Raw genomic sequence first — 24,923 nt, 5'->3', positions numbered from 1 at the left:
CCATGCAAGGCTTCACATGCACCCCTTACACGAGTGCTTAGCATGTCAGTGGGATCAATCACAGGGTCTATTAACCAATCTTAGTGTTGGTAGACGGCCATATCCATCGCTCTCTGCAGTGGTGGAACCCACAAAACTTATCAGCAGACAGGCCTTTCTTTCATCGACCCTATTCCACTGATCAGGCTCACAGTAGACGTATCTCTAACCGTTTGGGGGGGCTCATCTCAACGGTCACACGATACAAGGCATGTGGAGCAAACGGCACAAGGCTTTCCACATCAACTATCTAAAGCTTTTAGCTGTTTTTCTGGCCCTCAAAGCTTTTCAAACTCACCTCATAGCTAAAAACTATCCTAGTCCGATCGGACAACATGACATCAATGTATTATGTGCAGAAGCAAGGACGGGAACACACACTCTCCAACTGTCAACACTTGCTCAAGCCATTTGGTATTGGGCGATCCATCACAAGATTTATCTTCTGGCAGAACATCTCCCAGGAGTTACCAATCAAATTGCCGATTTCCTCAGCAGGAGAAGACAGCAAATTCAAGAGTGGGAACTTCACCCCCACGTTCTCCTTCCGTACTTCCAACAATGGGGATTTCCTCATATAGACTTATTCGCACAACCAAAAATGCAAAATGCCCAAACTGCGGCTCCTGGTTCCAACACCCGCTCTCAAATGGCAATGCTCTATGGATGAAATGGTCAGGGATATTTGCCTGTGCTTTTTTGCCTCTCCTGCTCAATCCATGGGTGTTTCGGAAACTCGGGAAAATATCCCTCACACTAATTCTGGTAGCTCAAACATGAGCCTGTCAACCATGGTACACCACCCTGTTGGAGCTGTTACTAGTTCCACATCAAAAACTGCACCTTACCTCCAGTCTCCTCACACAGAACCATGAAGAAGTCCGACACCCAAAGAACTGAGTTTAGCAATCTGGCTCCTTAAGTAATAGCTTTTGGTAATTTAAATCTACCACCAGACTGTTTGAATATTCTAAAAGAAGCAAGGAAGCGTACCACCAGAGCTTACTATGCAGCAAAGTGGAAAAGATGTGATGTATACTGCAATAACAACAAAATCATTTCTTTAGATGCTTCCATACAAAACATTATTTGTTAGTTGTTACATTTACATCAAACAGGACTGGCGTATACGTCTATTTGTTTGCACCTTACAGCAGTAGCTGCGTACTTACAGAATAGACAACATCTGTCACTATTCAGAGTTCCAGTAATGAAAGCCTTCATGGAAGGCTTGAAAAAGGTAATTCCACCAAGTATTCCTCCTGCCCCAGTGTGGAATCTCAACATTGTTCTCACAAGGCTCATGGATCCACCTTTTGAACTGCTACAGGTGTTGAGGAGTTTCCACAAGGTGAGCAGGTCCTGGGTCTGCCGCAGATGGGTGGGGAGGGTGTTCCAGGTCTTGGCGGTGAGGAAGGAGAAGGATCTGCCGCCGGAGGTTGTTCTTTGGATGCGCGGTACGGTGGTGAGTGCGAGGCTTGCGGAGCGGATTTGGCAGGCAGGGGTGTAGAAGTTGAGTCTGTTGTTTCGGTAGGCTGGTCCAGTTTTGTGAAGTGCCTTGTTTGCATGGGTGAGGAGCTTGAAGGTGATCCTCTTGTTGACGCGGATCCAGTGCAGGTCTCTAAGGTGAGAGGTGATGTGGCTGCGTCGCGGGATGTTGAGTATCAGGTGGGCGGAGGCGTTCTGGATGCGTTGCAACCTTTGTAGGTGTTTGGTCGGGGTTCCTGCGTAGAGTGCGTTGCCGTAGTCCAGCCTGCTGCTGACGAGGGCGTGGGTCACCGTTCTTCTGGTGTCGGTCGGGATCCACTTGTAGATCCTGTGAAGCATGCGAAGGGTGTTGTAGCAGGAAGAGGAGACGGCGGTGACCTGTTTTGACATGGAGAGGGAGGAGTCGAGGATGAATCCTAGGTTGCGTGCGTGGTCCATGGGTGTTGGTGCTGTTCCCAGTGAGGTCGGCCACCAGGAGTTGGCCCAGGCAGAGGGGGTGGGGCCGAGGATGAGGACTTCCGTCTTGTCCGAGTTCAGTTTCAGGCGGCTGCTCCTCATCCACTCGGCGACGGCCTTCATGCCCTTGTGAAGGTTGGTCTGGGCGGTGTGCAGGTCCTTGGTGAGGGAGAGGATGAGCTGGGTGTCGTCGGTGTAGGAGATGATGTTCAGGCCGTGCTGTCGGGCCGCTTGTGCGAGGGGGGCTATGTAGACGTTGAACAGGGTCGGGCTGAAGGATGAGCTCTGGGGTACGCTGCAGATGATGTCAGTGGCTTCGGATCAGAAGGCTGGGAGGCGGACTCTCTGGGTTCTGTCGGAGAGGAAGGACGTGGTCCAGTCCAGGGCCTTCTCCTGGATTCCGGCTTCTTGAAGGCGTGTTCTTAGTGTGCAGTGGCAGACCATGTCGAAGGTGGCTGACAGGTCCAGGGAGCTGAGGTTTCATCGTTGTCTAGTTGGCGCTGGATGTCGTCTGTGGCGGCGATGAGAGCTATCTCGGTGCTGTGGTTTCGTCTGAAACCTGACTGCGATGGGTCTAGGATGTTGTGGTCCTCGAGGTGGCGGGTCAGCTGCATGTTGGCGATTTTCCCGATGACCTTCGCCGGGAAGGGGAACAGGGAGATGGGCCGGAAGTTCTTGAGGTCCTTGGGGTCTGCCTTGGGCTTCTTGAGGAGGTTGTTGATTTCGGCGTGCTTCCAGCTTTCCGGGAATGTCGCTGTGTCGAAGGAGATGTTGATGACCTGGTAGATTCTGCTTTGTTGAAGACATGGTGCGGGCAGGGGTCAGATGGAGATCCTGAGTGGATGGAGTTCATGACCTTGCGCGTCTCATCGTCGTTGAAGTGGATCCAGGAGGTCAGCTGGTTGGTGCAGGTGGCGTAAGGGGTGGGGTCTGTCGTGGTTGGAGAGGATGGGTTGTTGAAACTGTTGTGGATGTCGGCGATCTTGCGATGGAAGAAGGTGGCTAGTGAGTCGCACAGCTCTTGCGAGGGAGGGATGTCGTTGGTGTTGGTGCTGGGGATGGAGAGTTCCCTCACTATGGTGAAGAGCTCTTTGCTGTCGTGTGCGTTGTTATCCAAGCGGGCTTTGAAGGAAGATCTCTTGGCAGTTCTGATGAGGTGGTGATGTCTGCGGATGGCGTCCTTGTGGGCTGCGTGCCTGTCTGGTGTGCGGTCGTGGAGTCATTTCTTCTCCAGCTTCCGGCATGTCCGTTTGGAGGTCTGGAGTTCTTCGGTGAACCAGGCGGCTTTCTTGCTGGGGTGGTTGGTAAAGGGTTACTTGAGAGGGGCAATAATGTTGGCACAGTCGTCGATCGACTGTCTGAGGTTACGGGCAGCGGCGTCTGGGTCGGTGGGTGGGTTCTGGGTGAGGGTGGAGGTCAGTTGGTCCTCTGTGACTTTGTTCCAGCAGCAGCGGGGTTGCTGTTGGGTGCGGTGGTGCATGGTTGGTTTCTTGAAGGTGAAGTGGATGCAGCGGTGGTCCGTCCAGTGGAGTTTGGTGGTGTTGTTGAAGGTGATGTGGGTGCTAGTGGAGAAGACGGGATCGAGCGTGTGGCCGGCGGCGTCGGTGGGTTCAGTGACGAGGTTGGCGAGGTTGTCGATCATGGTGGTGGAGTTGGCATTGTTGTTGTTCTCGAGGTGGAAGTTCAGGTCCCCGAGGAGGATGTAGTCCGTGGAGGCGAGTGCGTCGGTACTGGCGAGGTCGGCGATGGAGTCGCTGAACAGGGCCCGTGGTCCGGGGTGTCTGTAGACGAGTGTTCCTCTGAGGGTGGTGTTGGGGTCGGTGTGAATCCGGAAGTGCAGGTGTTCGGCAGAGTTGAGGGGGTCGTCTGCGAGGGTGTGGACCTGGAGGGTGGACTTGTGGACCATGGCTATTCCTCCTCCGGTTCCATTGGTGCGGTCTCTGCGGGAGATCTTGTAGCCGTCCGGGATGGCTTTGGCGATGTCAGGTGCCGAGGAGTCGTTCCACCAGGTCTCGGTCAGGAAGGCGACGTCTGGGGCGGAGGTGTTGAGCAGGTCCCAGAGCTCGATATCGTGTTTGCGTGCAGAGCGGGTGTTTAGGAGTATGCATCGGATGTGGTTGGGTCCGGTCCTTGGAGGTTTGGTGTTTCTGTTGCAGGTGAAGCTGCAGATGTGAGGTGTGGCAGGAGAAGGGCCCGTGGGTGCGTTTCGGGGCGGCATGGAAGCAGCGGTGGTCTCGGCCGGTGTTGAGAGCGTGGAGGGTGTTGGCGTCATATCGGAGTCTGGCGTCGTGGAGTGTGCGGTGTCCAGGGGTCCTGGCACTGGGCGGGGTCCGAGCGCAGAAGGGCTTGCCTTTGGCACGCCCGCTGTGCGCGTCCGGGCGGTTGTCGCCATAAGACACAAAGAGGGAGGGAGGAGCAGCTAGGAGCGGGGTGGCGTGGCCGCGGGGGAAGCGGCGGGAACCGTGGGCACAGAAGGCAAGAGTAGGGGTTTGGGGGGGGGGCTGAGGGGTGCAGCCAAGGGGTACAGAGGCAAGAGGGGATACAGAAGGCAGCAGTCAGAAAGAACAGTGGGTGAAAAAACGAACCAACCACTGGCTGAGCTGAGCACAGGAGGCTCGGACCCCAGTCAGGAGCGGCAGCAGCGGGGGAGAGCGCGCACGGGTGGTGCTGTGGCGGCAAGGGAGCGACCTGGCCCTTGAGCAGGGTCGAGGTTCACATGCGCCCACCGGTCTCCCCGGGTGCCTGTTGCAGTTCTTCATTATACATTTATATGCATGGACATCTCTATACTACACTTACTTACTCCATTCTCACCCTCTTCCAGAGAGGTGGGTCTATTGACGTTTTAAGCATTAAGTGAAGATTTCTATAGTGGAGAATTAGGATTACAAGTAAGTAGTAATTTACCATCTGTATTGTGTGATGCACTCAAATCATGAGTCCTCAATGGACAATGTAGCCTGTCCAATCCTAAATTGACTTAGTTTCAATGCTTAAGTGGGCTTACCACCATGACTGTCATATCATAACCTTTTTGTAAAATTCCTTATTCTTATTCTCTCACAATAAGAGGATGAGTTTGCAGTATTTTCCCAAGTTCATAATCAGGTTTTAGATTTCACACATGGAGTCTCCACGTGTCCAGGATAAAGAGGTGTTTGCTTTTCAACTCTGATCAGTTAACCTTGGAGGGTGGGAGGGAGAAGAATTGTTTGATGCTTTGGAAGGGTCTAGGAGAGAACTAATGCATTATTTCCAGATGTTTTTACTTTGCCCTGGAAGCATTTGTATTCCCCATTGGCTTAAGAACACATCCCTCCGTTACCATCAAAAGCGTATTAATGTGTTCTCCCTTCTTTGCTCTCTGGAGTTGACTCCCAGATTGGAGGCGGAAATGGGTTTTCCGTAGAGAGTATATCTTTTTTTTATTGACCTTTAATTCTACCCAAGCCACAACAGCTGTCCCCTGATTCCTCCTAATCCCAATAACAAACATCTATTTTGTACTTAAATATATTAATTCAAATAAATGATCTGATATCTTTAAGTTGTTTCAGAAACTAATTTGCCTTGATTTCCTATTAATCGTATCAAACCTTTTACACAGTGAACTAACATGTAACATTTAACCTGCGTCTTACCTTGCAGCAGTACCTTCTTCTCCAACTAGTCGCATGACTGCCCTACCCAAAGGTAATATTTCTGGCTACACTGATTCTCCTGACTGGTGTCTGCACAACCTTACTGTGACATGCATGTGCATGTGTAAAGCATTTTACAACAACTGTACAACCATGTGCCATGCAATTCGTGAGTGGCACCTATAGACAGTGTAATATGCCTGAGACTGACTGACTTTAGGCGAGATGACTGTGAAATGCAATTGAACGACATGTGTATACCGTAGCATGACAATATCCTCAACATAGAGAAAACCTCTTCTCCTAATGTCACCTGTAGAACTATTACAAATATGGGAATGTATGGTTCTCTTCTGATTGTCAAATGTTGGTTTAACTGGCATTTGTATGAATTTTAACCGGTGTTTATTTGTGAGACTTTAAGACTTAATGCACATTTGATATATTGTGTACTTTTATATACACCTATATTTTTTACGCTTCCAGTTGATTAAAATTCATAATTTACAGAATTATATAGATCTAATGAATTATGTCTTATACATATGGCATAATTCCCATCACTTGTAGATTTTAAAAAGTGCTTTGTGGTAATAATTACCAATCATACATATTTGTCTGTCTGTGTATCCCTTCTTTCGGTTTGTAGATAGACCTGATCGCCCACGGGACTTGGAGCTGACTGACTTGGCGGAGAGGAGTGTGCGGCTGACGTGGATTCCTGGAGATGACAATAACAGCCCCATTACAGGTCAGTGTGAACCCTGACTTGAGATCCATTTTATCTCTATTTAAAATAAGTTGCTGATGAAAGATGACTGTGCAGAGTGGCCAACAAGGAGACACTCCAAATTAGGAACAGCTTTATTGTACATCAGTCTGATGCTTAAAGAGAACAGTAGCCAATTCCAGGTCACTAGGAGCTTTGACTGACAAAACAGCCCATTCACAGTGTGAAACTGGCATAACCGATGAGAGTATTTCCTACAGCATCAAATGAAAGGACAAGCCTGACACAGGTTTTTATATTCCTGGTGGTCATCCTACAGAGACCCTCTCTTGTCGAAGTACTCTAGAAATGACTATTTATGAAAAATGAACTGCTAACTAGGTGGCATACTTAGATTTTCTATATTGTTCTAGTGCGCCTAAAGTAGCTAAAGGGTGCGTCATGAATGCCCAAAAGTAGCTAAATGAATGGTAAACTGCCAAACTCCAATTGATTTAATGTTACGTGAAAATTAAATAAAAAAGAATCCCCTTCTGCCATGCCCGTACTTGGAGGCCCAAACGTACAAAATGAGAAACAATCTGGGTTTCTTGTGTGCAGCCACATAAGCTACTTTCCAGATGTATCTGATAGTGGCATGCACCAGCGAAACTCATCTTTACGTCTCTTGCTCTTCACAATACTTGCTCTTCATAATAGTTGAACAGCAAACAGATTGCGCTTACCTTACAGTGTTCCTCTGGTAAGCTTAGATAAGAAAGCAGTGTATATCAGATCCTTACTGGAGGCCCAAACGTACAAAAAGTGAGACAAGCTGATTAGGTTGAGTGCTGGCACAAAGCCTTCTTTCCAAATGTAATGATGGCTTGCACCAGACACACCCTTGCAAAAGTGTCTGTTCATAATGGTTGCACTGAAAGCAGATCGTCTTTCCACGTACAGTATTTCTTTGGTAAGCATATAGAAGAAATAAACGTACATGAGATAAAAATGAATTCGTAGGAAACGGTGCGAAACAGAGAATATTCAGGACCTATTTGTTCACAAGAGGAGGTTTCTCAGCAGAATGTCAAAGTTGGCAAGTTTTTGGAGGTAACTGGATGCTCTTGTTTGCAGCAAAGATCCACGTGTTTTTGGGCAATGGCAGATTGCTCTTTGATCTTTCCCATGCACTCTAAATGCCAGGATACCTCCTTTACTCTTAGACATTTGACTGTTCACAGCCGTTAACCTACGGATGCCATTATTCGCTCTATCAAATCCGGCAGAAGTCTATCTGACTGTATCAGAGCAAGTACACGTTCTTCCACAATTCTCTGTAAAGAGACAAGTTGTTTGAAATTCACTGATGCCCCACTTACACATCTCTTCAACTAGGTTTGCCATTTCTCCCTATCCTCAGTAGGCACACCCCATTGCGCCTGTAGGCAATTACATTCAAAGTGTGTGCAGTAGAAATAAAACAATAAGAATGTCTTCGTCTCTGTCAGTTTCAGCCTGCAAATTAGAAAATAACATTGTGGGACCCATTTCCAGGAGTATTTCATGAAGAGTATTTATTGTGTTTATCTTCACTATAGGGATGGTCCTTAAAGTTACAGAATGTCATTGTGCGTGTTAGAATGCTCATGCATCTGAAGTTTGTTATTTTGTAGGGGCTTTTCTTCTTCTTTCTGAATTGTCCCTTCCCTGGAGCATACTCTCATCACTTGTGTCCCTCCGCTGCTTACTTGGCAGGCACTATGTTTTCTTTTTGGTTAAGCATACCATGAGAGTGCATGTGTTTTCTAGTTGTATCCCTTATGGATCTCTCCTCCCCACTCTACTACTATCCATGTTGCTGTCTCTCCCCTGTGCACTTCTCACACACCCCCCTCCGTGTTGCGCTTGCTTCTAACACCGGTGTTGCTTTTTCGCTCATGTGCTTCTCCCTCGAGTGCTGCTTCCTCCTCCAACCTGCCTGCTCTTCTTTGATAAGTGCTGTGTTCATATCCCACCTACCAATTACTCATTTCTGCTATCTCCTAACCCGCATGCTCCCTGTTGTTTCAACTACATGTTGCTGTCCCATCCCTGCTGCTCCGTCCCAACTGCCCCGTCCCACCCACCTGCTCTCTATTCTGCCCCAAACACCCACCCACCACAAACATGATCCACTCCTTTTTAGGTTAAGCCTAGATGCAGCATGCATGTGCTGCTCTGCAAGGCATTCTGTAAATCCTCTGGGGGGCTTTGACACGCCCACTGCATTTTCATTGGTTGCTTAGTCTGCCTTTGCAAAATCCATTGAAAGGTGCCCATTCGTCCCACCTTGTGGCTGTTTTGTTTCCTTCCTGCGGACTGCCCCTGCTACATTGATCTTTTCATTATTAGCAACATGTTTTGTTTTACAGCACTACTTTTTCTTTCCCACCTCTCCTCTCCGCTCGCTTCTAGAATAAACATACTAAGCTGGCAGCATTTAAATTCTTGGTACCTAAGTCCTGAAAAAAAAAATGAAAGGGCACAGATGCTGTTTCAAATATAAAACAAATATTAGATGTTGTTGCAGAATCTACACATGCCAAGCACTGCAGCTACTCCCATTGCCCATGGTCTGCAATGGGTGTCTAATCGCTACAGAGGTTGGGTCACAGGGCCTGGCTGTAGTCCATGCAGTTTTCAGCTTTGACAGCACTAGTCTCACTTAAAAAACAGACAATCAAAGGCTGTCAATTGTGGGCATTATACACACATGAAGGATGGATTGCAGAGACTGGGCAGAGATCACAACTCTGCATCCCACTCTCTGCTGCGCAGAGCAAAAGGCTGCCTGTGGACTATTGTGCTTAAGATCATGCACATCCAGTCCCCTTTAGTCTGTGAAGCTCACCTCCGGCCTGCAGCCTACCCCTACTCTGTGCAGTATGTGTAGCTTTGAGAACGGATTCTACACATTCAGTCCATTGGTATAGTTAGGATACCGGGGCTTACCATAAAAATAGGATATGTAGTCAGACCCTGCTGCACATATGTGTAAGCCATGGTCTGTAATGGTTATCAATATATCTGCAAACGTTTTTTACTGAGACTGGAACTGTTCTCTACTAGCCACAGCCAAAATGTGTGAACAGCAATATATGATATAAAAAAAAGAAATTCACAAAACAAATGTTACATTGAAGTTATGGTCCTCTGATATTCACTGGAAAACACAAGTAACGTGCAGTAAGGGTTGCAAAACTAAAACTAAAAACCACTGAAATTCACTATATCTGAAAAAGACATGTTAGTGATAGTTCCTTACCTTAGAATATCCCCAGGCGTCAGACTGGATCCGGAGATTTTTGCGTAGCAGTACCCTTGCGAGTCGGTAGGCGTCGTCTGCGGCTCCGCGTCCGTCGTCGGCGTCGTGGGCGCCGTGATGACGTTGTTGGAGTACTTAGACACCGCCTCTGCGTGCTGAAATCAGTTCTTTTTTACGCGCCAGCAGCGCAGATCCGGAAAAAGTAGTACCTTAGTCACTTTTTGACTAAACTTTTTGAGATCTTTTTGATCATTTTTCGATCTTCGACTCCGATCGGTGCCGATAGGGATGCCAGGTTTTTAGCCTTGTGGGGACTGCGACCGACTGATGTCGGTCACCGACCCTCACCGTCGGTGCCTCCACTGTCTCGGCGTCGATCATGACGACAAGACCTGCTCTGACTGTCGGGCCTTAACCTTGAAAGCTAGGCGGGAGCGGTCCCACAAGCTGCTTGAGCTCCGGCAGTCGGCCCCGCGCCGTGAGAGGTCCCGGTCTGGACGGAGGTCGAGGGACCGGTCGCGGGGGCGGAGCCATCATAGCTCCGGGAGTCGACATCACTCCTCAGGGTCGAAGTCGTCGTCAGGTAAGCACAAGAAGTCGAAGAGATGTCATCACTCTTCCGATTCCCCCCCGATGCTCGCGCGATGCTGCCGGGGGTTCGGGTGACACCGCCCATGCGCCCATGCGGCTCCGTCGGAGTCGCGGGCTTTGCGACCTGCCCCATACCCTTCGGTCCCTGGGCAGCAAGCGACGCCGGAGGAGATCGAGCGCTTCCTCATGGCCATGAGGTCCCTCACTCCTCCGGCGGGTTCCGCGGCGCCTTCGGGCCCAGCGGACCCGTCTGGGGTACCTAGCGGGTCGGGTGCTTCGGCCCCGACGCCGGCGGGTGCTTCGGCCCGACGCCGCCGCCTTCGGGCCCGGCGCCGCAGAGCCCCACTGGATCCGCTTCCGGATCGTCGCCGGTCGACCTGACGACCTCACCGGCGCCGGTTCCACAGGTGTCAGCCCTCGGACGGCGCCGTCGCCAATTCCTCCCTCGACCCGGTTCCAGTGTCGGAGCGGCGCCGCTGGGCGCCGCTCTCGACGCCGCTTGGGAAGTTCTACTTCAATGAACCGGCCCCGTCCTTTGACAACCCTGATTATCAGGAGATGGGTGATGAGGAGTATTGGGAGGGGTCTGAGGACCCTCTGACACGTGAGTGTCAGTCCCAGAAGGACTGGACAGGTGGACTTGGGGATGTCAGTGGTCTGGACACTTCGCCAGACACTGGTTTTGTCTCACCTCCTACTGTGGCTTCGGAGGAGGGGGCAACCTTCGGTGTGATGTTGACGCGGGCAGACAAGGCCTTGGGCCTTGAGCTCCCCGTCGCGCCCGTGAGGACTAATCTCCTCACTGAGGTCCTTAAACCACCGTCAAGCTCAACTGAGCCTCTGCTGCCGTTTAATGAGGCCTTGACTGACGTTCTTTTGGGCACTTGGCCCAGGCCCGCTACAGGCCAGCCTGTAGATAGGAACGGGGCCAGACGCCACCGCCGGCCCTGGGCGACCCTTGTTTCCTTTCCACCCACCCAACCCCCGAGAGCCTGGTCATCCAGGCCTCTAATTCCCAGACCGCATTCCCCTCGGCTCCGCCTAATCGGGAATCCAAGAGGTATGAGAATTATGGAAAGAAAATATTCTCCTCCCTTAGTTTGGGATTGCCGTCTTCCAACAACGCATGCCTCTTGGGCCGTTACACCCACTCCCTGTGGGACACGGTCGCGGACGTGCTGCCAAAATGCCCGGCGGAGGTCAAGGCTAAACTCGCCCAAGCCCTTGCGGAGGGTCGAGATGCGGCACGTTTCTCCATCCGGTGTGGGCTGGATACCACCGATTCACTGAGAAGAGCGATGTCAACGACGGTGGCGATTCGTCGCCACGCCTGGTTGAGGTCCGCCAACTTTTCAGCGGATGTCCAGAATACACTGATGGACATGCCGTTTGATGGCCGTCGCCTCTTTGGCGACAAGGCAGACCATGCGCTTGAGCGCTTTAAGGACTCCAGGGCTACGGCCAAGTCCTTGGGCCTCTCGGCCCCGTGCCAGCAAAGGGGTGCCTTTCGCTTCTTTCGTGGCCAAGGAAGGGGCGCCCCCACTCGTGCTGCCAGCCACGCACCGCAGACTAACATTCAACGCGGTGGTGGCCATGGAAATCGCCGTGGAGGCGGTCGGGGACAATGGCAAGGCCAGTCCACACCTTCCCCCGCAGCATCCGCCTCAAAACCTTCCTAGTCCGTGCTTTCAGGGCCATGTGACGCCAGTGGGGGTCAGGGTTCGCCATCACCACTCCCACTGGCGCACTGTCACATCGGACAAGTGGGTGCTGCAAATCGTCCGAAGGGGCTACTCCCTCCCCTTCGAGACGACCCCTCCAGCCATGCCACCGCAATACCACCGCGTATCGGGGGATCACTTGCGGCTTCTGCAGGAGGAAGTTTCGGCCCTCTTGGCCAAAGGGGCCATCGAGCGCGTTCCTGGGCCACAAGTAGGGTGTGGTTGCTACTCCCACTACTTTCTGGTACCCAAGAAGGGCAAAGGGGGCCTACGTCCTATCTTGGACCTACGGAACGTCAACGGCTTCCTCCGGAAGGAGAAGTTCAAAATGCTGACACTGGCTCAGGTCTTAGCTGCACTGGACCCAGGAGACTGGATGGTAGCGTTGGACTTGCAGGACGCTTATTTCCACATCCCCGTCCTGCCGGCCCACCGGCGCTACCTGCGGTTCATGGTAGGCCACGAGCACTTTCAGTTTACCTTGCTCCCCTTCGGCCTTACCAGCGCCTCACGGGTGTTCACGAAAGTGATGGCGGTGGTCGCAGCTCATCTGCGCAGGTTAGGGGTTTCAGTCTTCCCCTACCTAGACGACTGGTTGTTGAAGGCGGGCTCGCCCCAGACAGTCGTCAGCCACCTCCAGACAACGGCGGATCTCCTGCAGCTGCTGGGGTTCTCCATCAACGTGCCGAAGTCACACCTGTGCCCCTCTCAAAAGCTCCTCTTCATCGGAGCGGTTCTCGACTCGGCGCAGTTTCGGGTTTATCCCCCCGAGCAGCGGGTTTGCGATATTCAGGCTCTGATTCCGATTTTTCAGCATTTATCCCGAGTCTCGGTCAGGTTGACGCTGCGGCTTCTGGGGCTGATGGCTTCCTGCATCCTTCTGGTGCATCACGCCCGTTGGCGGATGCGGGCTCTGCAGTGGGACCTGAAGTTTCAGTGGGCCCAGCACCAGAGCAACCTCTCCGACCATGTCCTGATCTCGGAGGGCACTGCGAGACAGCTGCAGTGGTGGCTCACGGACCGCGATTGGGTCAGCGGCAGATCCCTCTCCCTTCCCCAATCGGAGCACGTAGTTGTGACGGACGTGTCCCTCCAGGGCTGGGGAGGCCACATGGGAGAGGCAGAGATCAGAGGCCTCTGGTCTCTGGCGGAGTCCCGGCTCCATATCAACCTTTTGGAGCTGCGGGCGATTCGTCTTGCACTGAAGGCAGTCCTCCCCTCTGTCCCAGGGAGTGTAGTGTAGGTGTTCACAGACACCACCGCCATGTGGTACTGCAACAAACAGGGCGGGGTGGGGTCGTGGACCCTTTGCCAGGATGCTCTACGACTCTGGCAATGGCTGGAACATCAGGGCGTTACCTTGGTGGTTCAACACCTGGCAGGTTCTCTGAACGCCAGGGCAGACGAGCCAGCCGTCGGTGCATGATGGATCACGAATGGCGTCTGAACTCGGAAGTGGCGCAAGGCCTCTTTCAGCAGTGGGGAGAGCCTTGGTTAGATCTATTCGCCACAGAAGAGAACACACAATGTCATCAGTTCTGCGCGTTGGAATTTCCAAGGCGGCACTCGCTCTGAGGCGCTTTTTGTCGCGAGTGGAGTTGCGGTCTGTTGTACGCCTTTCCCCCTATACCACTTCTGCCCAGAGTGCTGAAGAAGATCAGGCGCGACCGGGCCCAAGTCATCCCTGTGGCTCCGGACTGGGCACGAAGCTACTGGTATCCCGAGCTACTCAGTATGTCAGTCGATCCCCCGGTTCGTCTGCCTCTTCAGGAGAACCTTCTGTCGCAGCAACAGTGGGCTGTCCTCCACCCGAACCCGTCCAGTCTCTACCTCCATGCTTTGAGATTAAGCGGCGACAGTTGAGGCCATTTGACTTGCCTCCTGAAGTCTGTAATATCATTCTGGAAGCCAGGCATCCCTCCACAAAGTCGGTATACGCCAGCAGGTGGAACAGATTTGTGGCATGGTGCACAGCAAAGGCTGTGGATACTCTCTCTGCCCCTCTTTCTGAGGTTCTTCTTTTCCTTCTTTCTCTCGCCCAGCCGGGCTCTGCTCTGGGCACTGTCAAGGGCTACCTTCTGCCCTTTCAGCCTTTCTAAGGCTGCCTGATCAACCATCTTTGTTCAAGTCCCCTATTGTAAATCGTTTTCTGAAGGGCATCACACACACGTTCCCACCTGTTCCCTTCGTGATGCCTCAGTGGGACTTGAACCTGGTTCTTACTTTTCTGATGTGCGCTCCCTTTGAGCCACTTCACAACTGTCCTATCCACCTTCTTACTCTGAAGACTGCTTTCCTGGTTGCCATCACCTCTGCCAGGAGTGTGAGTGAGCTCCAGGCTCTATCCTCTAAGCCTCCTTTCCTTTCTGTCCATCCGGACAAGGTTGTGTTGCGGACAAAACCCTCTTTCCTGCCCAAGGTAGTCACAGCCTTCCACATCGGGCAGTCCATCACCTTACCCACCTTCTTCTCGCCTCCGCATCCCTCGAAAGAGGAAGAGAGGCTCCACCGTCTGGACCCAAAACATGCGCTCTCATACTATCTGGATCGCACACGCCAGTTCCGGGTACCAAACCAACTCTTTGTTGGTTACGTGGGCGCTAAGAAAGGACGGGCGGTGCACAAACGGACCATCTCTCGGTGGATCGTGTGGTGCATCCAAGCGTGCTACTCTATGGCTAAAAAGGAACCTCCTGTTGGGCTGAGGGCCCATTCCACTCGGGCCACGGCGACTACTACTGCCCTGGGCCGAGGAGTCCCCTTGCAGGACATTTGTCAGGCAGCTACGTGGGCCTCGCTGCACACGTTCGCAAGACACTACTGCCTGGACAGCCAAGTCCGGAGGGATGGCTTCTTCGGCCGTTCTGTCCTCCAGGACTTTCTGGTGTGATTATTGGTTTGCAGACCCACCACCGGGGTTGGTATTCCCGGGGTATCTATTCTAAGGTAAGGAATCTATCACTAACGTGTCTCTTTCAGATGCACAAGTTACTACTTGTGTAATGATATATCTGTAAGAGACATTAGTTAGTGATAGTTTCCTTACCGACCCACCCATCCTCCCCGTTCTGCGAACCGATATCTAGGGTTAAGGTCATCCCCTTTCAGGGCCCTAGTTTCAATGGCACCAGTGTTGTTTTTTGACATGGCTCTGCGTTTTTTGCGCGGAAAAGCTGTGTCTAAGAACTGACGTCAGCACGCGGAGGCGGCGTCTAAGTACTCCGACGACGTCATCACGACGCCGACGACCGACGTGGAGCCGCAGACGACGCCTACCGACGTGCAAGGGTACTGCTACGCAAACATTTCCGGATCCAGTCTGACGCCTGGGGATATTGTAAGGTAAAGAATCTATCACTAACTAATGTCTCTTACAGATATATCGTTACACAAGTAGTAACTTGTGCGTATGGTCCAGTAAACTAATAATAACTTGCCCCTTTGTCATGCGCTTCTTATGACCTAACATATTGCATCACTAATCACACTGATAACATCACTGATGACTTCTCAAGTGACATAATTGATGAAATGGCTCAAATCTATATTTATTCCATTTTCACAAAGGCAGCATAGATTTCTGCCACATTAAGTAGCCTGCCTTACACAAGCATCCACTATAAACGCGGTCTCGTACAGCTGTTTTCTTGTGAGAGATGCTGGCACTGAGGGCCACAGCACTCTTTAGACCTTCTTGGTTGTTTCTCTACCCCATGTTGCCCCTGCCCCTTATTGAAGCCTCATTGAGTGGCCTCTATTGAGCCTTCACATTTTAGGTCATTCCAGCATTCAGTCACTTCTGGAAAAGTTTAACCAATGACCATTGTAACTTTTCCTCTATAAGCTTCCTGTAGTGAGCCAACATCTCACTACACTTCTTCGATGCCTTCTAATAGTATTTTGAAGACTCAAGAAGAGAAAAGTCACTTAGGCTTCCAGGCAGGTAGCCAGTCTGGGTCCTTGCAGAAAATCCATCTCAAGTTCTATTTTTATAAGACCTATTCATCTTACAATTTCTCAAAACTCTTTCTCAGCAAGTTCGAGCTCTGACAGCTTAGTGCCTAGGTCCCTACCACATAACGACATGTAAAGAGTAAGTAGACTTTCTACCTGACGATGTATTTTCATTTGTGGATGTGATTCTAGGCTGCTCTGTTCTAATTGTTTGCCAGGTATGCTTCTTCAGTATTAGATCGCATTGTTACAAAAGGTGAAAAATGCTGCTGTGCTTCTGGTCTGTAGGTTTGGGAAGTAGGAAAACGTCATTCGGTCTCCTGTTCTTGTGTTGGATTTCAATAGATAAACTTTTAAAATTAAGTTTTCTTATCTGACTTAATAAATGTGTCCTCAGAATGGTGGTAGTCTACATGCAAGAGTAACTGTCCCCTCATACCCCAGCAGGGACCTTGAGATCAAGGGTGCAGAGACTGGTTAAAGTGGCAGCCGCTTCTAGGCAGTAATACTAGGGTGTGAGGGGGATGGGTTAAAAATAAAAATGATCACTTACCTCTCCTCCGTCATCTTCATTCTGTGTGAGCAGGAGACACCCAGCCTCCCCTAAGCCAATCACGACACTGCTGTCACCATAACAGCAGCATCGTGACTGGTATGAGCGCTGTGGTTCGGCACTCAGACAGAGACTAGGAGGCTAGTCATGTTCTCCACCCAGGCTGTTCAAAGCCGCCGATGGAGAACGTGCAAAGCGCACATGAGTGTTTGGCCGGCCCAAGACAACCAGCCAAACAGCCATGCGCACTTAGAGAGTGCCATCACTCCTCCCTTCTGCTTTGCCCAGCCCAGCCCTACCCCGCAAAACTGCCTCAGCATGGAAAAATAAAATAATAATAAGCCCACGTTAATATGATTGTATTTTTCCCTTTTTGCAGTGCTGAAAAGCAGTGGGGCAACGCTCCTCCGCTTTAGCAGAGGAGCCGCTCCTGACTGGTTCAAATTCATAACTCTTACTTCCAGTATAGATGAGACATTGTACTCTAATCAACACCTGAAATAATTGGATGAACTACTTTAAATTTCAAGAATAAAGCTAAACATATTTGTTTCAGGTCTGACACACTTGAAAGTTGAGTATTGCATTTGCTGCATCATTAATCCAAACTGTTTTATTTCTTTCCATGGGTACCTAGAAGCAATGTACCTTTTAAATAGGAGACTTATAGATAAACAAATGTAATTAGAAAGGTCTGCTGAAAATCCTCACGTTATCCATTGTGCTCCATACATCCATACATAAGATTTCAGAATCTGAAGCCTGCTGTTACCACACCAGTGTTGTTGCGTCTGGCTCACGCGGCTGCCCACATTTTAGCTCATTTTACAGTGTCTCGCCCAAGACATTTTCCTATCTTTGACTGACATTAATGGGACCAGAAGCTCTATTTAATAAAACAATTAAGGTGCTCAAGTAGCAGAGAGCAGCTGTATGAATGTAGAATTTCACACTTTAAAAGCCTATGAATTGTAGAGGAACAAACATTTACCAAGAAACTCTTCACACAGCCCAGGTTCCTATAATAAGGAATCTGTATCAAGGGTTTCAAGCCTCCAATAACTCCAGTGGAAGTCTTAACCACATGGCTGCTGGGCGTTTCCCCCCCCCCCTGTGCTGGAAAATGCCATTTTAGTGGCACCATGACGAGCTCAGCTCGTCATCAGCACACGACACCCGTGGGTGATGACAAGCTGAGCTTGTCATCAGCATCGAAAGGGTTAAAATATCTCCCTATACAAATTATTCTAGACTTCACGTTTTGCCAGTAAATACATAAACAAAGAGATTCTTGGGAGCTGAACGTGTATTAGATATATCCTTGCATGTAGGCAAAGGATTTTCCATGGACTTTCATGACTTCTATACCCACTTTCTAATTCACCCATCCTGCAGGACAGTTCCTGAGATTTTGGTTTGGGATGCATTCTTTCCAATTCAAGGCTGAATCTTTTGGTGTAAAGTATACACAGACAGTTTTCTCCAGGCTTAATATAAGTGATACCTACTCATCAGAAGAAACAAAGTATCTTCATCTACACTTACCTGGACAACCTTGCAACCAGAGAACAACCGCCATGAGGAGAAATCTGGTCTTCTATAAAATCATCCTGAAATGCTTGCCCACTCAAATGCATGAAAGTATTTCCTTCCCTGACATATGGTTTCAATTATGGGGCTTGGAAATAATCTACATTTCTGACTTGGATCTCACTCCAGATGAACTTTCTTTTTCTTTTCAGTGAACATCTCCCTGGTTCCATTTCCTGTGCATAACATTGAACTTAATTTGCGTATAACTTGGTTAAACCCAGGAATGAAATAACGTGCTCTTTTGTTTCATTAGTTGGTGCCTCAGTACGGCCTTTGCATGGTTCTCCTTGGGCTTGATAACATTACCACTGATACAATATCCAAGATGGTCCTCCTCCTTCTTGTTAAATTTGCACTTGGATAACTTTAGAGTTGATCCTCTTTTTCCAACACATCCAATACTTTCATTGGATTGGCATTGTGCTCATCATGGTCCGTTCGGTAGACTAAAGTGTCATCTTGAAAAGCCAAAGCACCAGTTATCCCATTGGGAATTTCTTTAATCAGCTATTGGAGCATGGTAGCTGCACTGGCTTAGGCTGGGTCCACAATAGAAGACACCTTAGCTCCTGCCAGTGTTGATACCATTTTGTTCTAATATGGAAGAGGATGACAATCAACTCCAATACCCTCATTCAGCCTGCTCAATCTATGCAAAGGCTTAATTCCCAGGAGCTCTTCAAAGTAATTCCCTTTGGAGAAATATACATGCCTGTCCAGAATAGTTTTTTCTTTTGAAAATATGTGGTGTTTCATCTTTTATATTCACCCAATTTCCTACTAAAAAGGGCTGTATGTCTAATTATGAGAATACTCATCAGGCAGATTTTCCCTAATATATCCCATCGCTTAACCACAAGTTTCAGATTTGTATTTTCCAATCACTACATAAACTGGGAGTTCGACCCTAGGATCTAACATTATCCTCATCTCATCCTAATGGGGCCGCTCCATAATAGCTTTAACTTGTCCGTATCATACGTCTTACCAGTGGTGTGTCTGCTCTAAAAGATCACCTGTGCCTAAAATTACAGTAACAAGTTGGTCCTTTGACCCTTGTTGCCTCCAGGCTGTACACCTGTTTTGTGTAATTTTCTATTCTTCCAGAGCACATCCACCAGAGGTTTCCCCAACACTGTGTACCATGCACAAGAATCACGTTTCCTATCCATGCTCACTGTACCCATTGGCAGTCCCTTACTCTTGTTATGACTATCGGTGACACTTAATACCACATTGGGATTCAAGAACTGGGATGCCATATCCCCTTCTTCAATCACCATATTTATTTATTTATTTATTTATTTATTTATTTATTTATTTATTTATTCAGTTTTGTGTATCGTTAACATGACACAAAGGGTTTCAGAGTGAACGAAGAGTTTCTACTGCATGCAAGCAGTTTACAAAAGCACAGATTCAGTTAAATTATAAGTCCTCCTATAGCAAGACTACATATAATCATAGTTACATGTACAGGATTACAAAGTACCAAATAGTCTATCTATCTATTTGTCCGTCTGTCTGAACATATACCCAAACGCACAAGCCTTACCAGAGCTTCAACATACTCTCTTAAAATGAGCCCTCTTTTTCCATTTCATACAATTCTTATCTGTTGCAGGATAGCCCTTGAAATCGTCTGCATCTGCAAAACTGCCACACTGGTAACGTTGAAAAGCAGATTACTTTTTGGCGGTCTGTTAGCAACACATTTCTTTCTTAATCCTCTCACTCTTATACTTATTTATAAAATTGATAGAAGCGCTGCTCTGATTTGCTCTAATCTCATGTACAAAACGTTTTGACTGATCAGCCCCTTAGCTATATCAGTAGTGGCATTGAGAGATGAGTCCATGCCCACCCATTACTGTTCCTCGAGCTCCACCTTATTATTCTGTATTAGAACCTGATGTTTGTAATCTGTATGTTCGATTTCACAAGTTACATCTAAAGATATAGGAGTGACAATGTGATTTTCAATTATACTTTTCCCTCCTCTTGTTTCCTGTAATAGAATTTGAATCCCTCCGTGACTGTATTGACTTTCTTTCCCTATATTATTTCCTTTGTTTAATAGCATAAGAAAACACATCTCACAAAGAAGTTTAGACCAAACCCATCCCCACACTGACTCCCCAAAAATGTATAAGCAAGGACAATTTGCTTTTGGAACAACTCTCAAACCCCTTCTACAACTTCAAAATATCCCAAAAACATTGTTCCATATGTCCCAATTCATAGGAAGTTTGTCTCTACGGTGGTGGAGGAGCTATTCTAAACATAGTACAAACAGGAGCATAGTGGTCATCGCCACTGCAGTTAAATAGTGACAAGACACTGGAAATGTCTTACAATGGGAATAGCAATGTTTTGTGGAATAAAAGGTATTCAGCAATGTGTAGTTGTATACCATACCCATCAAAACACAGTTGCACACAAAGGCATTTATGAAAAGCAGCAACTATCCGACACTTCAACTTAGTCTTACTTTTTTTCCAGATTGTTCTCTATTAGCCTTTATATATTATTTTAGAGACGAGCACTCCCCACAGTTGGTTAATACAATCAAATTACCCGTAGTGGACAGTTAGGTAGTGTACCTTGCAACAGCTCTGCTCCTGTGAAACAACTTGGGTGTATAAACTCTCCATGGGATGGCAGGTGTTACACTTGTGAATCTCCACAGCAACTAGCTACAGATTATCAAGCTATAAGCTTCTGCCAGACTAATAACAACTTTAAACTAAGACATTGACCCCCCCCCCCCCATGCCCTGCGCAATCCTCTCAGCATGTACGAATTCGATCCTTCTTACTGCAGCAAACTCTGCCTTTCCAGTTCCATGGGCCACTACCAAGCGCTTGTCCTCTTTTGCCCCTCCCATTCTACTCTTAGGCGCTGGTGGTGCCCCCCAAGCCCGCCCCTGAGGCCTTCCCACCTGCTCAAATGCGCTGCCCCTCGGGATCCCCCATGGTACAGCACCCAGAGAAGCTCAACAAACTCCCACCCAACTTGCTGAGGCCCCTTCTGGCAGCCATCATTGTGGTCTGTTATCCAGCTTAGCCTCTAGTTTGATAATATATGCATCCCATTTTGCGATTCCCCAGATCGAAGGGATTCTATATGGATTGCCGCCTGCTCCACCACCACCTATATCCGTAGGTCTGTAAGCCACTGCGTCATCTGCATGAGTTCAGTGGACCTACACGTCATTGCGATATGGCGTTCGTATAATATAATTTCCAAATCAATCATGCGACATTCCATTGTATTTTTCTTGGATCTACTCATCCAACCCACAAGGCTGACTGCAAACTAATGTCCACCTCACCAAACCAATACCCACGATAGCATTGATTATGGTCCGAAAGGGTGCACCCCAAGTATTCTGTATTCAATAATCTTGGTCAGAGGTCCCCGGAGCAGAGACAATAATCTAGCCTGGAGTGTAAGCTGTGTATCAGGGAGTAAAAGGAGAATTCCCTCTCAATGGGTGACCATGTCTCCAGGCATCAATAAGGCCGCCAGTCCTGGAACCGACAGACAACTCTGTGCACATCCGTTTCCGTTAGTGGCAGAGTGCTGCGGTTGGTCAGTACATTCACAACACAGTTAAAGTAGGGCAAGTGTTGGACTTAGTTAGGGTTAGATTTACTATTGCTATTCCAGTCACCACAAATATAGGGAAAGTGTTGGACTTTGGGGGAATTAGGTTCACTATTCCTACTCTCTGCAACAGAGAAGTGTTGGATTTCGGATGGGTGAAAATTACTATTCCCAATACGGTCTACACAACAGTGGGAAACGGTTGGATTTTGGAGACGTGAAAATTACAATTCTCACACTAGTCTATACAACTGAAATGTACTATTCCCACTCAAAAGAATTCAACAGTAGGGAAAGCATTGGATTTCAGAGAGGACAATTTACTATTCTCACTCTAAACACTGTAATAGAAAGAAAAGTGCCTGACTTTGGAGGGGGTAAAATGTACTACTCCCACTGTATAACGGGAATATACAGAGAAGCTCTATTAAACTCCCACCCAACCTGCTGAGTCCCCTACTGGTGGCTATCATGGTGGTCTGTTATCCAGCTGAACCTCTAGTTTGATAACACCCATGCTGTGATGCCCTAGATCGATGGTATTCTATATGGATTGCTGCCTGCTCCGTCACTACCCACATCCGCAGGTCTATAAGCCACTGCCTAATCTGCAGTTCAAAGGACCTCCATGTCATTGCAATACAGTGTTTGTATAATATAATTGCCAAATCAATCATGCAGCATTCTGATGACCAAGTTCGGTGATGTGGAGGGTTCATTGAGCCTCACTTTACTCTCATGGAATGTGTGGGGCTTGAATAACACTTGGAAGCGAAGACAGGTCATACACTATTTGATGAGCACAGGTCTTTCTTCCCTTAACACTGCTCATAGGAAAAGAAAATAGCACACACCTGATATCCAAGCTATTAAAGGCGTGTGCCTCATTAAAACCTGTGCAGGACAGCAAAATTCGCAGTGCATGAGAACTGGACCTGGGAATCACCATCACCAATGAGCAGTGGGCAAACTGCTGCTCGGTCACCCAAGACGTTTCTTTAAACAGCAGGCACAAACTCCTTCATTTCAAATTCGTACAACACATCTATTTTACTCCCGCGCTTGCGCACCTCATGCGGACTTCGCACACCTCACTTGGACGTGCCCGAACTTACTTGGCTACTGTTAACGAGTACACCAGGCACTTTGACAGATATTGAACATCCAATTGAACCCGATTCCAGAGGTAGCCCTACTCGGCAACACGGTCAATTTCCCCCTAAAAAAACATATGTTTGCTTCATTGTCTCTTTTATTTGCTAAGCGGAATGTGGCACTGCACCGGGGCGGACAACTGCCCCAAATGTCCAGGGATGGCTGCGCAGTATCGTCTACTTTAATGCAAATAGTGAGCTCTTTGCAAATATGATGCCCATCACGTCCCACCCCAATATCATTGTTCTTCTTGTCTGGAGTTTAGTCGAATATAATATTACAATGCATTAGACGCGGATTCTGAAAGGAAGGATAGCCTATGTTTATAGAGTGCTGTACGTATATTTAATTTGTTCTTTTTGTATTGATGAAAATGCAAAATAACGTTTTTTTTTTTAAAAAAGGAAGCTGTAGATGAACTAGTTATTCCTGAAAAACAAGTTGGGCGACTTGGTGAGTTTAAGAAGGTTAAGCAGTAGCTGTATGAACTGGGACTGAGGGTCCTATGTGATGACCCAAAATTGATGACTAATAATGTGCTCCCGTGTCTGTTTAAAAAACAGATTTTGGGGCTATACCGAGCTCGCATGTGTGAACAATGTGGCACCAGGCACTTTAACTGATAAGCTCTCTAGATTAAAAAAAAAAATATATATATATATATATATATATATATATATATATATATATATATATATATATATATATATATATTAACATTTTTAGGGATGGTATTAAACCATCTCATGGATGTGCACATTATATACAATTCAGGCTTGGGGTTTTTACACTTAATGCTAGCAAAAGTAAATGGAAGAATACAACCATATCTCCACTGCGTCCCGTGTGTTGCCTAAATTCTGAATCAATTTAACATTTCATGTTTATTTATCCCCACTACGCACCCATTAAAAAAATGTGGATATCCCCCGTATGTCGCCTCTTGTCCTTCAAATGGCCCACAGATGCCTTACGTGTGTTTAGATCTGACAGCTACATGGCTTGTGTCTGCAATAACGAGATATCTGCTTTATGCTTGGCGCATTAGAATTAGGCTGTTATCTATCATCTAGGAATCAGCATGTCCAATGAACGCTGTGAGGAGTGGCCCTCTATCGACATTTGTTAAAAGGATTGTATTACCCCCTATAAAAACTGGTGACTCCCCATGATTAAATCCATATGAATCCTTTCCGATTTTGGAACTTATTGACTTATAATTTCTTAAATATTCCATGTGTCATCTTCATAACCAAGCTTGTAATTCTGTTGTTTTTATGATGTGTTTTTACTAAAATTGTATTTCATTTTTAAGTTTTTATGGTATAACTAACCTGCTTCGCTTTTTATGTGAATGGTCATAGATTGATCAAGTAAATTACTACTACTAACAAATGAAAAAATTCTAAATCACTTAAAATTGCAAACTATATTTAAAAAAATTCATAACAATTACACAAACAATAGTAACACATAAAATTAATATATGAACTAAAACCCATTAAAATAATTAAAAAACTAATTTTTGAACTATGTTATAGAAACCGATATTAAAAAAGTAGGATATTCTTAAAAACTATATTGCTTACGTAAAAAAATGATATTCTTGACAACGATATATTTGCATCACGATATGGTTGTCACATATTTCTCTTCCAGTATTTGTTTATCCAGATATTCACAACTCCAAATTTTGTCCAAACACCCCTTAATTTTCTTTGTGATTCAGATATCCATGAAAAAAAGAGCTAAGGCTAAGAGTATTTGCATATCTGTCCTGACATCAGTGAGGTTCCACAGTGCCCTACATTTGTTAAACTGTTGTCCTACTGTATGGTTTTCTGTTTCGACAACCATACTGTACTCAGGTAAAAAATACCAGATGTTGAAAAATTTGTCTTACTTGTTTAAGTGAAAAAGGTCATGCATCTGCTTTATTCATTTGAAATGAAGCAATTCTATTCTGTCTGCCAGCTCTAGAATGGAAAGGCTTCACCATTTGTTGTCTGCCATTTAATGAACAGACTTCACCATCTATATGACAAAAGACCTTTGTAGAAAGTCTTTGTGAAGGCGTTTGATCCTAAGGGAGACCAGTTCTTCATTA

General features: G+C 47.5%; 1 protein-coding gene across 1 annotated transcript in view; it reads left to right on the top strand.

Moving 5' to 3' along the window:
• The window catches only part of NFASC (neurofascin), a 371,015-nt gene that overhangs the window by 160,571 nt on the left and 185,521 nt on the right, over positions 1-24,923 (top strand). Inside the window, exons 16-17 of the mRNA XM_086923454.1 lie at positions 5,632-5,676; positions 6,274-6,375. Of these exons, the coding sequence (XP_086779580.1) occupies positions 5,632-5,676; positions 6,274-6,375 (147 nt within the window). The remainder of the gene's footprint in view (positions 1-5,631; positions 5,677-6,273; positions 6,376-24,923) is intronic.

This window comes from Lissotriton vulgaris, chromosome 5, assembly GCF_964263255.1.
Source record: "Lissotriton vulgaris chromosome 5, aLisVul1.2, whole genome shotgun sequence".
In the NCBI taxonomy this organism is placed as follows: Eukaryota; Metazoa; Chordata; class Amphibia; order Caudata; family Salamandridae; genus Lissotriton; species Lissotriton vulgaris.
Note: the sequence above shows the minus strand (reverse complement) of the source record. Positions and strands in the feature narration are given on the sequence as shown.